Source organism: Symphalangus syndactylus, chromosome 4, assembly GCF_028878055.3.
Source record: "Symphalangus syndactylus isolate Jambi chromosome 4, NHGRI_mSymSyn1-v2.1_pri, whole genome shotgun sequence".
Taxonomy (NCBI): Eukaryota; Metazoa; Chordata; class Mammalia; order Primates; family Hylobatidae; genus Symphalangus; species Symphalangus syndactylus.
The window spans coordinates 14,305,518-14,319,391 of record NC_072426.2 but is presented as its reverse complement, the minus strand read 5'-3'; the positions used below and the strand labels follow the sequence as shown (position 1 = coordinate 14,319,391).

The window sequence follows — 13,874 nt, the reverse complement described above, 5'->3', positions numbered from 1 at the left end:
AAGTTAAATGAACTACTTAAAGTCATAATGATAAAAGAAATGAATTAACAGACTTTTTTTCTTGCCTCCTTGGATACCTCTTAGTTGATAATTAAACACAACAGACAGAACTTAAGGGTTTGCTTAAAGAAATTCAGATGCTATCACATATTCAACATTTATCATTACTTAAGAAATTAGATAGAAATAATAGGAAAACTTAGTATCTAAATGGCATCAGAATAAAATTAACCCACTATGTAAAAATCAAAGGGATATAAATTAGGTGATATTCACTAGAAAAACTAATGAATGCTACCTATTATCATGAGAATTGTCAGTATATTTTAAACTGTTTTATGGGACAGAAAAAAGAAAAAATTTGCCATATTTGAAAACATGGTAACTTACCTTGATGACATCTTCTGGCCATGCATTGAGAACTGAAGCAATATGCCCTCGATCGTGAATACTAATAAAGAGACCTCTGGCAGAAAAAAAAAAAAAAAAAAAGGGAATAGTTTACATTTATTTCAGGCCTGTCAAGCTATCACGAATATCTTAAATTTTTTTTCAAACAAGAATTTAATTTATCTCAATTTTTATCAAACTGGTGAACATTATTTCCTTAAACAAATAAGGGGCAGGAATTCTTATAAGGGAGAAATTACTTGAAATAATATATTGACATCTACAATAAAGGGAGGTTTGTTCTCTTAGATATTTTAAAATATTTTTAAATTAATAAACTCACTATTTTTATGTACAGAGAATTTAGATACCATTATCAGTTCCACTCACAAATTCATTTAGAATCTGTCATGATATAATATACATAAAAGCACTTTGAAAAGCAACATGAAGCATCTGTAAACAGGCATTTTCAACGTATATTCCACCTAATCCATTTTCAACATGAAGATGAGAACATGTGTCAGAGATGCCTGAAGTAACTGACCAATGCTGAGCAGTTCCTTCATGTGGAGCTCACTTGATTTCTTTGATGTGTGATCTTAGTTGCCGTTTGCAACTCTGTTATTTACTCTCAAGTCTTTAACACTGCTTGCCCCTCCCATTTCCTACAAAAGCTTAACAAGTAATTTCACAAATTAAAATAATTTAAAATATGTAAATGCCTTATCCTCATTTAAAAGTTTTGCTCTAGTGTTGTTAAATATAACTCAGATACAGAGAACCACATACAGTTTAATGAATTGTTATAAGATAACCACCTTTCTACATAATATTCATTTAAACAGAATCTTGCCAGCTACCCAAAACCCATCCCCAGGTTTTCTCCCAAAGACTCTTCCCTTCTAAGTGTAACCGCTATCCTCACTTTTATGGTATCACATCCTTTATAGTTAATTTATTGTTTTATCACCAAATCATAAATCTTCCATAGGCACTATTGTTTAATTTGTCTGACAGAGTTTCTCTCAATATGGATTTGGCTAATTACATCCCTATGACATAGGTTAACATGTTAATCTTTCTTCTGTATTCTTGGAAAATTGGTAATTGGAAATTGAATCTAGAAGCATAATCAGATTCATGTTCAATTTTTTTGGACAAGACATTTCATAGGTTGATGTTATCAGAAGGCACACCATATTTGGTAGTCTTTTTTGTGATGTTAGTAGCTTATTTTGCTAAATGTCTAAATTCACGAATTCATCTGGCATTACAAAATGGTGATATTCCAATTGTATCATTCATTATGTATTTACTGGAACACCCCTTTAAAGAGAAATTTCACTACATCTACTATTTGGGTATCCAAGGATATGGCTGATATAGAAAAAGGAAAAATGCCCGATTCTCTTTATCGGTTTTTAAATTAAAAAGCTGGTTAACTCAATTTCTTTGGAGGTTTCCATTTAGTTGTTTGCTGTTGTTGTTGTGTGTGTGTGTGTGGTTTTGTTGTTGGTTTTCTTTTTTTGATCAATTTGAACTCATGGATTTAAACATATCTGATGTGTTTCAATCCATTATAGTTATTTTCCTTATTGATATTCGTACTATCTCATCTTGAGCAAGTGAAAGACTCTTCACACTGTCCCCTGAGTCCTTTTGACATGTCTAGAGTAGTTTTTGATAGATTCCTTGCTCTGTTATGATCAAATGTTCCAGGTCTATTTTGAAAATGTTCTGCCCAGACCTAAAATGAGCCATTTTTCTAATCTGTTTCCTTGAGCAGAAAGTGGTCAGGCAAAGGTCAGCTCTCAACTCTCATCTTATTTGACCTCTTGACTGTGTTTGACGTTGTTGGTTTTCCCTTTTGTGAAACACTTTCTTTTCTAGCTGCTGAGATACCACATTTGACTAGGTTTCCTCCTAATCACCTGCTTCTTCTCAGGTTCCTTTGCTGCCTCCTCCTCCGCTCTGTCTTCTTAATGTTGAACTGTTCCAGGGCTCTATACTCCTGTCTTCTCCAGCTACACTCACTGATGTAAGTTAAGCATTCTCATGATTGGTTGTTTATTTTTGAAAGTGTCTCGCTCTGTCACCCAGGTTGGAGTGCAGTGGCATAATCTTGGCTCACTGCAGCCTCTGCCTCCTGGGTTCAAGTCATTTTCCTGCCTCAGCCTCTCAAGTGGCTAGGATTACAGGCGCCTGCCACCACGCCCAGCTAATTTTTGTATTTTTAGTAGACATGAGATGAGGTTTCACCATGTTGGCCAGGCTGGTCTTGAACTCCTGACCTCAAGTGACCCACCTGCCTCAGCTTCCCAGAGTGTTGGGATTACAGGCATGAGCTACTGCACTTGGCCTCTCATGGTTTTAAATATCATGTTCATAATAGTGACTCTCAAACTTCTATCATCACTCTAGACCTCTCCTTGAGCTCCAAACTATAAATCTAACTACCTACTTAATTCTTTCTCATTATTCAATCTTCAGCTAAAATCTTGGCTCTTCAGACAGGCCTTCTCTGATAACAGTAGTCAGTGCACCTCCACCCCAACATTTTTATCACCTTCATAATACTTAAAAATATCTGGAATTATTTATTTATGTATTCAAATGTTAACTGTCTGTGTCTTCCCTGGCATCATCACCCAGAGTATATGTACACACAAAGCAGTAAGGTGCTTAAGTACAAAGAATCTCTATTTTGCTTACATTTGTAATCCTGATGCCTATAAGTGTGCTAGCAAGCAGTATGTATCCAACAATATGTGCTGACTTCAGTGCTGAAAAATAAGGCTCTTATAATCAAATATTATAAAGCACAGAAAACATGAAATAAATCCAGACTAATACTGACTCATTAAGTAACCCAAAATTACGTCAGTGCTATAGGAAGATTACTGATGACTGTCTGATTCAACAAGAATATTAATTTACTAAGCTGACACTACATTATATCCTTTCATGGTTTTCTTGCTGTTTCATATGAATGTATTTTGTTTCTCAAAATTGATTATAAGTTCTTTATAAGGTATATATTTCTTTTGGATCCCTGTCATAGTCCAGTGTGAGCCTATAAAATCAGCAGGATCTCAATAAATAATTATAAAATTAAAATAAAATATTTTTGGACTTTTTAAAGAAGGCACTTTTGTTGAATTATTAAGACATTCTTGGCAATATACTATTTTTTATTTGTATAAATTTAGGGGGTACAAGTGCAATTTTGTTACATGCATAGCTTGCACAGTGGTCAAGTCAGGGCTTTGGGGTATCCAATAGTATATCTCAGGAACTTGTTAGTTAGCCAAGGTTTTCCAAGTAACACTGGTTTCAGGAAACACCATTTTTTTAAATAAGAGAGACAATGAATTACACCAAAATTAACACCAATTAAATGCCAATGTTTATTATATGAGTTCAGCTTCAGGAGAAGAGTCATTTGGCCACCTGAAATCTCTTGCACTGAGTAGAGATTCATGCATAGAAAGAATTATTACTTTTGAAGAGAGGTCAACAAATAAAGGACCTGTAATGTCCCACCCAAACCAAGCATTTTGGGAGAGCTATTTGAGTTATTTGCAATACTTCCTGAAATGTCTTCATAATTAGAAAACAAATGAGATATCCAAAAGTGTTTTGGCACAGAAATGACTCATACTTTCTGGTATACAGTTGGACATAAAAACATTAATTTTCAACATATACATATATACAGTTATAAAATAAAAAAGTTTAAATAAGAAAGGTATTTATCAATATTTTTTAATGAATGGAATTATAACGAATACCTTTTCACCATCCGTTATTCTTGATCCATTTAAAATGTTTAATTTTAAACATGCCAACTAAGAATACTCATATTTTTGCTCTTGTTTCATGTTAGAACTGAGACAATTTTAAAATATGGACTGCTTTTTCATATATATATAGTTCAAACTTTTCTCATAACCTCTTCCTTCAAAACAGATTTGGGAGATGAGATAATATTCTTACTTCTTCATGTTATCTCAGATAATATCCCTAAAAGTTTGTTTCGTATCAAGATAAAATTCACCTTTTTATAACATGCAACTTTCTACTGTAATCAAACTTGTATTTCATTTTGGAGGTAAGTTATGACCCTGATCCTAGATCAGTACAGATAGTAGCCATTCTGAAATTTTCTTAATAACCCTCTGTTCCATTACAGAAGCCAATTTTACTATCTTTTGAAATAAGAAAAGTAAACCCAACATTTTTCACAAAATATGAGTATGCATTAGTGAGCCCTGCGAGTTAACCCAATGCTGAGTTATATACCAAAGGCCTGGATTGACAGAAAAAGAAGTACTAAAAAAAAGCTAACTTCAAGTAAAATGTAGGTCTAAAGATCAGGAAATAGCTAGGATAAAGATGCAGATTTAGGATAGATATGCCTAGACTTGAAAGAAATAGAAGAAATTATTTAAGGGGAAAGAAGACAAGACCAAGGAAAAACATTACAAATTAGTACCCACAATAAAAGAATAAGGTGACTAAGAATGGCCTTTGAGAAGAAAATGATCTAACAGGTAAGACAACCAGTGTTTCTGAAGCCAAAGGAAGTCAAGGGGAAAAAATGTTAAGAAAGCATAGATCAATATGATCATTAAGTGCAGTAAATTCTTTGAATTCTTCTTTGAAGTACATTAGATAAAATTGGTTTTTTTCCTGAACTATGATTTAAATAGCCAACATGATGCCACATCACTATCAAATGATGTAATGCATTTCCTACAAGTAAAAATATTCTCCTACATAATCTTAACCAAAAAATTAATATTGACACATTATTACCATCTAATCCTCAGACATCATTCACATTTCACCAGTTGTTCCAATATTGTCCTTCATAATAAAGAGTAGTTCAAAATGCTGTGCAGCATTTAGTTGTCAGGTCTCTTTGGTCAATCTCATTTCCTCAGTCTTTACTTGACTTTCATGATATTGATACTTATGAACAATTTAGTGTTTTTATAGAATGTCCCTCTATTTGAGTTTGCATGCTGTTTGCTCGTAATTACATTGAGATTATACATCTTTTACAGTAATATTACAGAAGTGATGCTGGCTTCTTCTTATTGTTTACTATCATGTGGCACCATTGCCGACTGGTCCTATTAGTGATGATGTTCACATTTGACACTTGATTAAAGTGGTGTCCTCCAGGCTTCTTTACTGCAAAGTCATTCTTTTTTACCTTTGTATTTAACAAGTATTTTGTGAAAGGATTCTTCAAAACTGTAAGTATACTGTTTCTTCATCCAACTTTCAATTTATTCAGATCAGTATGGGCTCATGGTTTATTATCTTATTCAATAGGTTTTAATCTATTGCAAATATAATGTATCTGATGGCCAAATTGTCCCAGATTTGCCAGAGGGAGGCCCTTCAAGCTGGCTTCTATGGCTTTTGAGATATCCCAACTGTGATGGTTAATACTGAGTGTCAACTTGATGGGACTGAAGGATATAAAATATTGATCCTGGGTGTATCTGTGAGGGTGTTGCCAAGGAAGGTTAATATTTGAGTTGGTGGGCTGGGAAAGGCGGACCCACCCTAAATCTGGGCGGGCACAATCGAATCAGCTGCCAGTGTGGCTACAATATAAGCAGGCAGAAAAATGTGAAAAGAGAGGCTGGCCTAGCCTCCCAGCCTACGTCTTTCTCCCATGCTGGATGTTTCCTGCCCTCGAACATCGAACTCCAAGTTCTTCAGCTTTGGAACTTGGACTGGCTCTCCTTGCTCCTCAGCCTGCAGATGGCCTATTGTGAGACCCTGTGATCATGTTAGTTAATACTTAAACTCCTCTCTCTCTCTCTCTGTGTGTGTATATATATATATATACATATATATATATGTATATATATATATATTCCATTTGTTCTGTCCCTCTAGAGAACCCTGACTAATACAGACTTAGTTCTGTCCCTCTAGAGAACCCTGGCTAATACAGATTTTGGTACAATGAGTGGTTCTAGCGGAAAAGAATATTAAGGATGGAGTTCTTTCATTGGTTTTGGGGTTTTGGGGTTTTGGGAGTTGGCTGCCTAATATGATTAGACCACGAAATGCTAAGGACTCTACTTCTAATAGCATGGAAAACACTGATAGTTCTTGGCGTGAACTGTTTACAGAATTATGCAAAATAAATGCATTTGACACTCCTGATTCATCACTCATGAGAGGCAAGGAGTTTAGTGACTCTATACCTAATACCTTTGAGCCTATGTGGCAAACCAAGGACCATAATAAAGGTGGTTGGTTGCTCCTAAGTTCAGTGGACAAAGTTATGAAAGTAAATGATGAACTCAGAGATTCTATCTTCTGGCTTCAGAAGCATATACTGAGCCTCAAATCTGCTAAGATTGCTCAGAGTGAGAGTCTTATCTCCTGTAGAGAAAGAGCTGAAATTGTGGAAAAATAGACACAAGCTCTTATTGTGCAAGTGGCTGACCTGCAATGAAAGGTGCATGCACAGCCTCGCCAGGTGTCTACTGTTAAAGTGAGGGCATCGATTGGAAAAGAATGGGACCATGCAACTTGGAATGGGGATGTGTGGGAGGACCCTGATGAAACTGGGGACACTGAGTTTGTAAACTGTGATGAACTCTTTTTGCCAGAAGGAACAGCTTCCCCATCTCCAGTAGTGGCAACATCCCCTCCTGGACCCATGCTGCCATCAGCCTTTCCATCTTTGTCTGAGGAGATAAACCCTGCGCTGCCTGAGGCAACTGTGATGGCCTCCCCTGAGGCAGTTGCCAGGCAAGATAATGTTTTCCTTTTCTTTTTTCTTTTTATATTCTCCAATTTAAACTTTTAATTAAAAAGTAAACTTTAATGTCGAAAATGCAAACTTGGGGAAGACAGAAAAGATCACACACAAGGCTGTCACTTCACACTTGGAAGGTTGCACAGCAGCCGGGCAGAGGCGCTCCTCACTTCCCAGATGGTGGGCAGCTGGATAGAGGGGCACATCACTTCCCAGATGGGGCGGCTAGGCAGAGGCGCTCCTCACATCCCAGACAGGGCAGGGGCCGTGCAGAGGCACTCCTCACTTCCCAGACGCGGTGGTCAGGCAGAGGCACTCTTCACATCCCAGACAATGCGGGGGCTGGGCAGAGGCGTTCAAGATAATGTTGATTCTCCTCAGGAGCCACCCCCCACCTCTGTTTGCTTCTAGACCTATAACTAGACTAAAGTCCCGGCAGGCCCCTAGAGGTGAGGTTGAAAGTGTGACCCCTGAGGAGGTACATTATGCTCGAAAAGAACTGCTTGAGTTTTCCAATTTATATCAGCAGAAATCTGGAAAACAGGCATAGGAGTGGCTATTAAGGGTGTGGGATAATGGTGGAAGGAAAATAGAGTTGTATCAGGCTGAATTTATTGATTTGGGGCCCCTAAATAGGAACTCTGCATTTAATGTTGTAGCTCGGGGAGTTACAAAAAGTTCTAATAGTTTATTTGCTTGGTTAGCTGAAATCTGGATTAAAAGATTGCCCACTGTGAGTCAGCTGGAAATGCCTGATCTGCCTTGATTTAATGTAGAGGGAGGGATCCAAAGGCTTAGGGATATTGGGGTGGTGGAGTAGATTAGTCACTTATACTGACTCATCCCAGTAGGGTGGGTCCAGAAGATATACCCTTGACCAATGTCTTGCAAAATAGATTTGTGAGGGCAGCACCTACATCTTTGAAAAGCCTTGCACTTGCTCTCCTCTGCATGTCAGATCTAATGTGGGAACTACAGTCACTCAACTACAAAATTTAAATACAACAGGAATAATTGGATCCTGAGGTGACAGGGGCCAAGTGCCACACTCAACCTTCAAAGGCAAGGTGAGTGGAGCTACCTTAATAGACAGCAGAGGCAAAGCAGCAATCAGAATAGTCTGACTTCTGTAGAGCTAGAAGTGAAATTGATAGGAAACCTACTGCATTCCTGCTTAATCTATACAATCTGAAAATTTCTAGGTCGAATGGACAAAAGACTAATTTGAATTATAAAAACAGAGAATCATGACCCCTCAATCAATTTCCAGACTTGAGCCAGTTTACAGACCCACAATCCCTTGAATGAAGGGGAGGCCAGATCCCCTGGAGGAAGGACCCCACTACATTACCGGCAATTTATGCAGTGCATTTTTCTCCCACCCTTCCGCAAGGAGACCTCTGGCCTTTTACCAGGGTAACTGTGCACTGGGGAAAGGGAAATGATCAGGCATTTTGGGGACTACTGGACAATGGCTCTGAGCTGACGTTGATTCCAGGGGACCCCAAACATTATTGTGGTCCTCCAGTTAAAGTAGGGGCTTATGGAGGTCAGGTAATTAATGGAGTTTTAGCTCAGGTCCAACTTACAGTGGGTCCCTGGACTCCTCCTATGGTCATTTCCCCAGTGCCAGAAATGCATAATTGGCATAGACATACTTAGCAGCTGGCAGAACCCCCACATTGGCTCCCTGACTGGTAGGGTGAGGGCTATTATGGTAGGAAAGCCCAAACGGAAAACATTAGAGTTGCCTCTACCTAAATAGTAAATTAAAAACTATATCGCATCCCTGGAGGGATTGCAGAGATTAGTGCTACCATCAAGGACTTGAAAGACGCAGGGGTGGTGTTTCCTACCACATCCCCATTCAATTCTTCCATTTGTCCTGTGCAGAAGACAGATGATAGATCATAGAGAATGACAGTAGATTATTGTAAGCTTAACCAAGTGGTGACTCCAACTGCAGCTGCTGTACCTGTACCAGATGTGGTTTCATTGCCTGAGCAAATTAACACATCTCCTGGTTCCTGGTATGCAGCCATTGACTAGGCAAATGACTTTTCCTCTATTCCTGTCCATAAGGCCCACCAGAAGAAATCTGCCTTCAGCTAGCAAGGCCAGCAATATACCTTTACTGTTCTACCTCAGGGGTTATCAATTCTCCAGCTTTGTATCATAATCTTATTCAGAGAGATCTTGATCGCTTTTCGCTTCTGCAAGATATGACACTGGTCCATTACATTGATGACATTATGCTGATTGGATCCAGTGAGCAAGAAGTAGCAAACACACTGAATGTATTGGTGAGACATTTGCATGCCAGAGGATGGGAAATAAATCTAACTAAAATTCAGGGATCTTCTACCTCAGTAAAATTTCTAGGGGTCCGGTGGTGTGGGGACTGTCAAGATATTCCTTCTAAGGTGAAGAATAAGTTGCTGCATTTGGCCCCTCCTACAACCAAGAAAAAGGCACAATGCCTAGTGGGCCGATTTGGATTTAAGAGGCAACACATTCCTCATTTGGGTGTATTATTCAAGCCCGTTTATCAAATGACCCAAAAGGCTGCCAGTTTTGAGTGGGGTCCAAAACAGGAAAAGGCTCTGCAACAGGTCCAGGCTGCTGTGCCAGCTGCTCTGCCACTTGGGCTATATGACCCAGCAGACCCAATGGTGATTGAAGTGTCAGTGGCAGATAGGGATACTGTTTGGAGCCTTTGGCAAGCCCCCATAGGTGAATCACAGTGGCAGCCTCTAGGATTTTAGGGCAAGGCCCTGCCATCTGCTGCAGATAAATAAGCTCCTTTTGAGAGACAGCTCCTGGCCTATTACTGGGCTTTGGTGGAAACTGAACATTTGACTATGGGTCATCTAGTCACCATGTGACCTGAACTGCCTATCATGAACTGGGTGCTTTCGACCCATGTAGCCATAAAGTGAGCCATGCACAGCAGCATTCCATCATCAAATGGAAGTGGTATATAGGTGACTGGACTCAAGCAGGTCTGAAGGCACAAGTAAGTTACACGAGGAAGTGGCTCACATGTCCGTGGTCTCCACTCCTGCCACCCTGTCTTCTCTCCCCTAGCTTGCACTGATGGCCTCATGGGGAGTTCCCTACGATCAGTTGACAGAGGAAGAGAAGGGGTTGGTTCACAGATGGTTCTGCACGATATGCAGATACCACCCGAAAGTGGACAGCTACGCACTACAGCCCCTTTTTAGGACATCCCTGAAGGACAGCAGTGAAGGGAAATCTTCCCAGTGGGCAGAATTTCAAGCAGTGCAACTGCTTGTACACTTTGCATCAAAGGAGACATGGTCAGATGTGCGATTATATACGGATTCATGGGCTGTAGGTTTGGCTGGATGGTCAGGGACTTGGAAGAAGCATGATTGGAAAATCGGTGACAAAGAAATTTGGAGAAGAGGTATGTGGATGGACCTCTCTGAGTGGTCAAAAACTGTGAAGATATTTGTATCCCATGTGAGTGCTCACCAACGGGTGACCTCAGAAGAGGAGGATTTTAATAATCAAGTGATAGGACATGACTCGTTCTGTGGACACCACTCAGCATCTTTCCCCAGCCACCCCTGTCATCGCCCAATGGGCCCATGAACAAAGTACCCATGGTGGCAGGGAAGGAGGTTACACATGGGCTCAGCAACATGGACTTCCGCTCACCAAGGCTGACCTGGCTACAGCCACTGCTAAGTGCCCAATTTGCCAGCAGCAGAGACCAACACTGAGCCCTCGATATGGTACCATTCCTCAGGGTGATCAGTCAGCTACCTGGTGGCAGGTTGATTATACTGGACCTCTTCCATCACGGAAAGGACAGAGGTTTGTCCTCACTCGAATAGACACTTACTCTGGATATGAGTTTGCCTATCCTGCATGCAATGCTTCTGCCAAGACTACCATCCGTGGACTCACGGAATGCCTTATCCACCACCATGGTATTACACACAGCATTGCCTCTAACAAAGGCATTCACTTTATGGCTAAAGAAGTGTGGCAGTGGGCTCGTGCTCACGGAATTCACTGGTCTTACCATGTTTCCTACCATCCTGAAGCAGCTGGATTGATAGAATGGTGAAACGGCCTTTTGAAGTCACAGTTACAATGCCAACTAGGTGACAATACTTTGCAGGGCTGAGGCAAAGTTCTCCAGAAGGCCATGGATGCTCTGAATCAGTGTCCAATATATGGCACGTTTCTCCCATATCCAGGATTAACCAGTCCAGGAATCAAGGGGTGGAAGTGGCACCACTCACCATCATCCCTAGTGATCCACTAGCAAAATTTTTGCTTCCTGTTCCCGCAAGATTACATTCTGCTGGCCTAGAGGTCTTAGTTCCAGAGGAAGGAATGCTGCCACCAGGAGACACAACAACGATTCCATTAAACTGGAAGTTAAGATTACCACCTAGATACTTTGGGCTCCTCATACCTTTAAGTCAACAGGCTAAGAAGGGAGTAACAGTGTTGGCTGGGGTGATTGACCTGGACTATCAAGATGAAATCAGTCTACTACTCCACAACAGAGGTAAGGAAGAGTATTCATGGAATACAGGAGATCCATTAGGGCTTCTCTTCGTATTACCATGCCCTGTGATTAAGGTCAATGAGAAACTACAACAGCCCAATCCAGGCAGGATTACACATGACCCAGACCCTTCAGGAATGGAGGTTTAGGTCACTCCACCAGGAAAAAAACTACAACCTGCTGAGGTGTTTGCTGAAGGCAAAGGGAATACAGAATGGGTAGTAGAAGGCAGTCATCAATACCAACTACAACCACGTGACCAGTTGCAGAAAGAAGGACTGTAATTGTCATGGGTATTTCCTCCTTCTTTTGTTAAAAACATGTTTGTGCGTGTATACACTTGTACTAAGAAAATACCTTCATTTTATTTCCTTCCTCCTTTATCATGTGACATAAGATTTATTGACTGCACATCAGCATTTAAGTATTGTTAACTTTACGTAACAGTATTTGGATTGGGGATTGGTGCGTTTCTGGTTGTAGGAAGGATACTTGTATTATGTTAGGCATAATTATGACCTTATTATTGTCTTTATTAGAAGATTATGTATGATCTCAGGAGATGCGTATGGGTTCAAGTTGACAAGGGGTGGACTTGTGATGATTAATACTGAGTGTCAACTTGATGGGATTGAAAGATACATAGTATTGATCCTAGCTGTGTCTGTGAGGTGTTGTCAAAGGAGATTAACATTTGAGTCACTGGGCTGGGAAAGGCAGACCCACCCTTAATCTGGCTGGGCACAATCTAATCAGCTGCCAGCATGGCTAGAATATAAACAGGCAGAAAAATGTGAAAAGAGAGACTGGCCTAGCCTCCCCTACCCTACATCTTTCTGCTGTGCTGGATGCTTCCTGCCCTCAAACATTGAACTCGCAAGTTCTTCAGCTTTGGAACTCGGACTAGTTCTCCTTGCTCCTCAGCCTGCAGACAGCCTGTTGTAGGACCTTGTGATTGTGTGAGTTAATACTTAATAAACTCCCCTATATATATATTCCATTAGTTCTGTCCCTCTAGAGAACCCTGACTAATACACTGATCATTTTTCAAGTACTTTCTTACTTTTTGGTACATATCCCAAACTCATCTTTTACTTACTCTGGCACAGCCCTGGAGTCAGCAATTTTTCTAAGGAGTTCTGGTTCCTTTTGGTGAAGGATGCTATTTAGATGTGAGTGTTCCACGTGCTCACTGATCCAGGTGTGTTGCTGCTTCCAGGCCAACCCAATGGACAGAGCTAGAGACTATATATAGGTACATATACACTTCATACATATGTATGTGAATATGTGTGTATATACATATCTATCTATCTATCTATCTATCTATCTATCTATCTATCATCTATCTATCTATCTATCTATCTATCTATCTATCTATCTATCTATCATCTATCGAAAACAAATTTGCAGCAATACTTCCAACAGGGTTCATTCTGGTTGTCTCCCTTCAGCTTTCACTTTTTCTTACAGTGAGAAACCTAGCTCCCATTATGCTTAATACTTATTTGTTCAGTCCTCCTGAATGAAACCAATTGCCTCCCCTCCCCAAGTTGATGCCCCACTCACCTCACTCAGACACCAATCTCTGAAGTAAGTAGCTCTCCTACCCGGAAGTCCTCCTCATCCCACTGGGGCTCTGTCACCTGGCACTGGACTGCCCTCCTACACAGATTCTCCTCTCACCTCACTTGTCCTCACACCCTGAGGCAGGCCACCAACCTATGTGGGTGTTCTCTTTTTTTGAGACAAAGTATCGCTCTTGTTGCCCAGGCTGGAGTGCAGTGGCGGGATGTTGGCTCACTGCAACCTCCACCTCCCGGGTGCAACCAATTCTCCTGTCTCAGCCTCCTGAGTAGCTGGGATTATAGGCTTCTGCCACCACGTCCAGCTAATTTTTTTGTATTTTTAGTAGAGATAGGGTTTCACCCTGTTGGCCAGGCTGGTCTTGAACTCCCGAGCTCAGGTGATCCACCCGCCTTGGCCTCCCAAAGTGCTGGGATTACAGGCATGAGCCACTGCGCCTGGCCCTATGTGGGTGTTCTTAACCCTGCCCAGTCTTCAACATTTCATGCAGGGTTCCCAGCCCTTTCAATGAGAGAATGAAAGAGCATGATGCAGAGAGGGGTGCAGCCTGAC

General features: G+C 40.5%; 1 protein-coding gene across 2 annotated transcripts in view; it reads right to left on the bottom strand.

Annotated features, from left to right (window-relative positions):
• ME1 (malic enzyme 1) overlaps positions 1–13,874 on the bottom strand; it is a 228,281-nt gene that overhangs the window by 135,130 nt on the left and 79,277 nt on the right. For both annotated transcript variants that reach the window (XM_055274145.2, XM_063637819.1), the window contains exon 4: positions 391–466. In XM_055274145.2, coding sequence (XP_055130120.1) covers positions 391–466 — 76 coding nt within the window. The remainder of the gene's footprint in view (positions 1–390; positions 467–13,874) is intronic.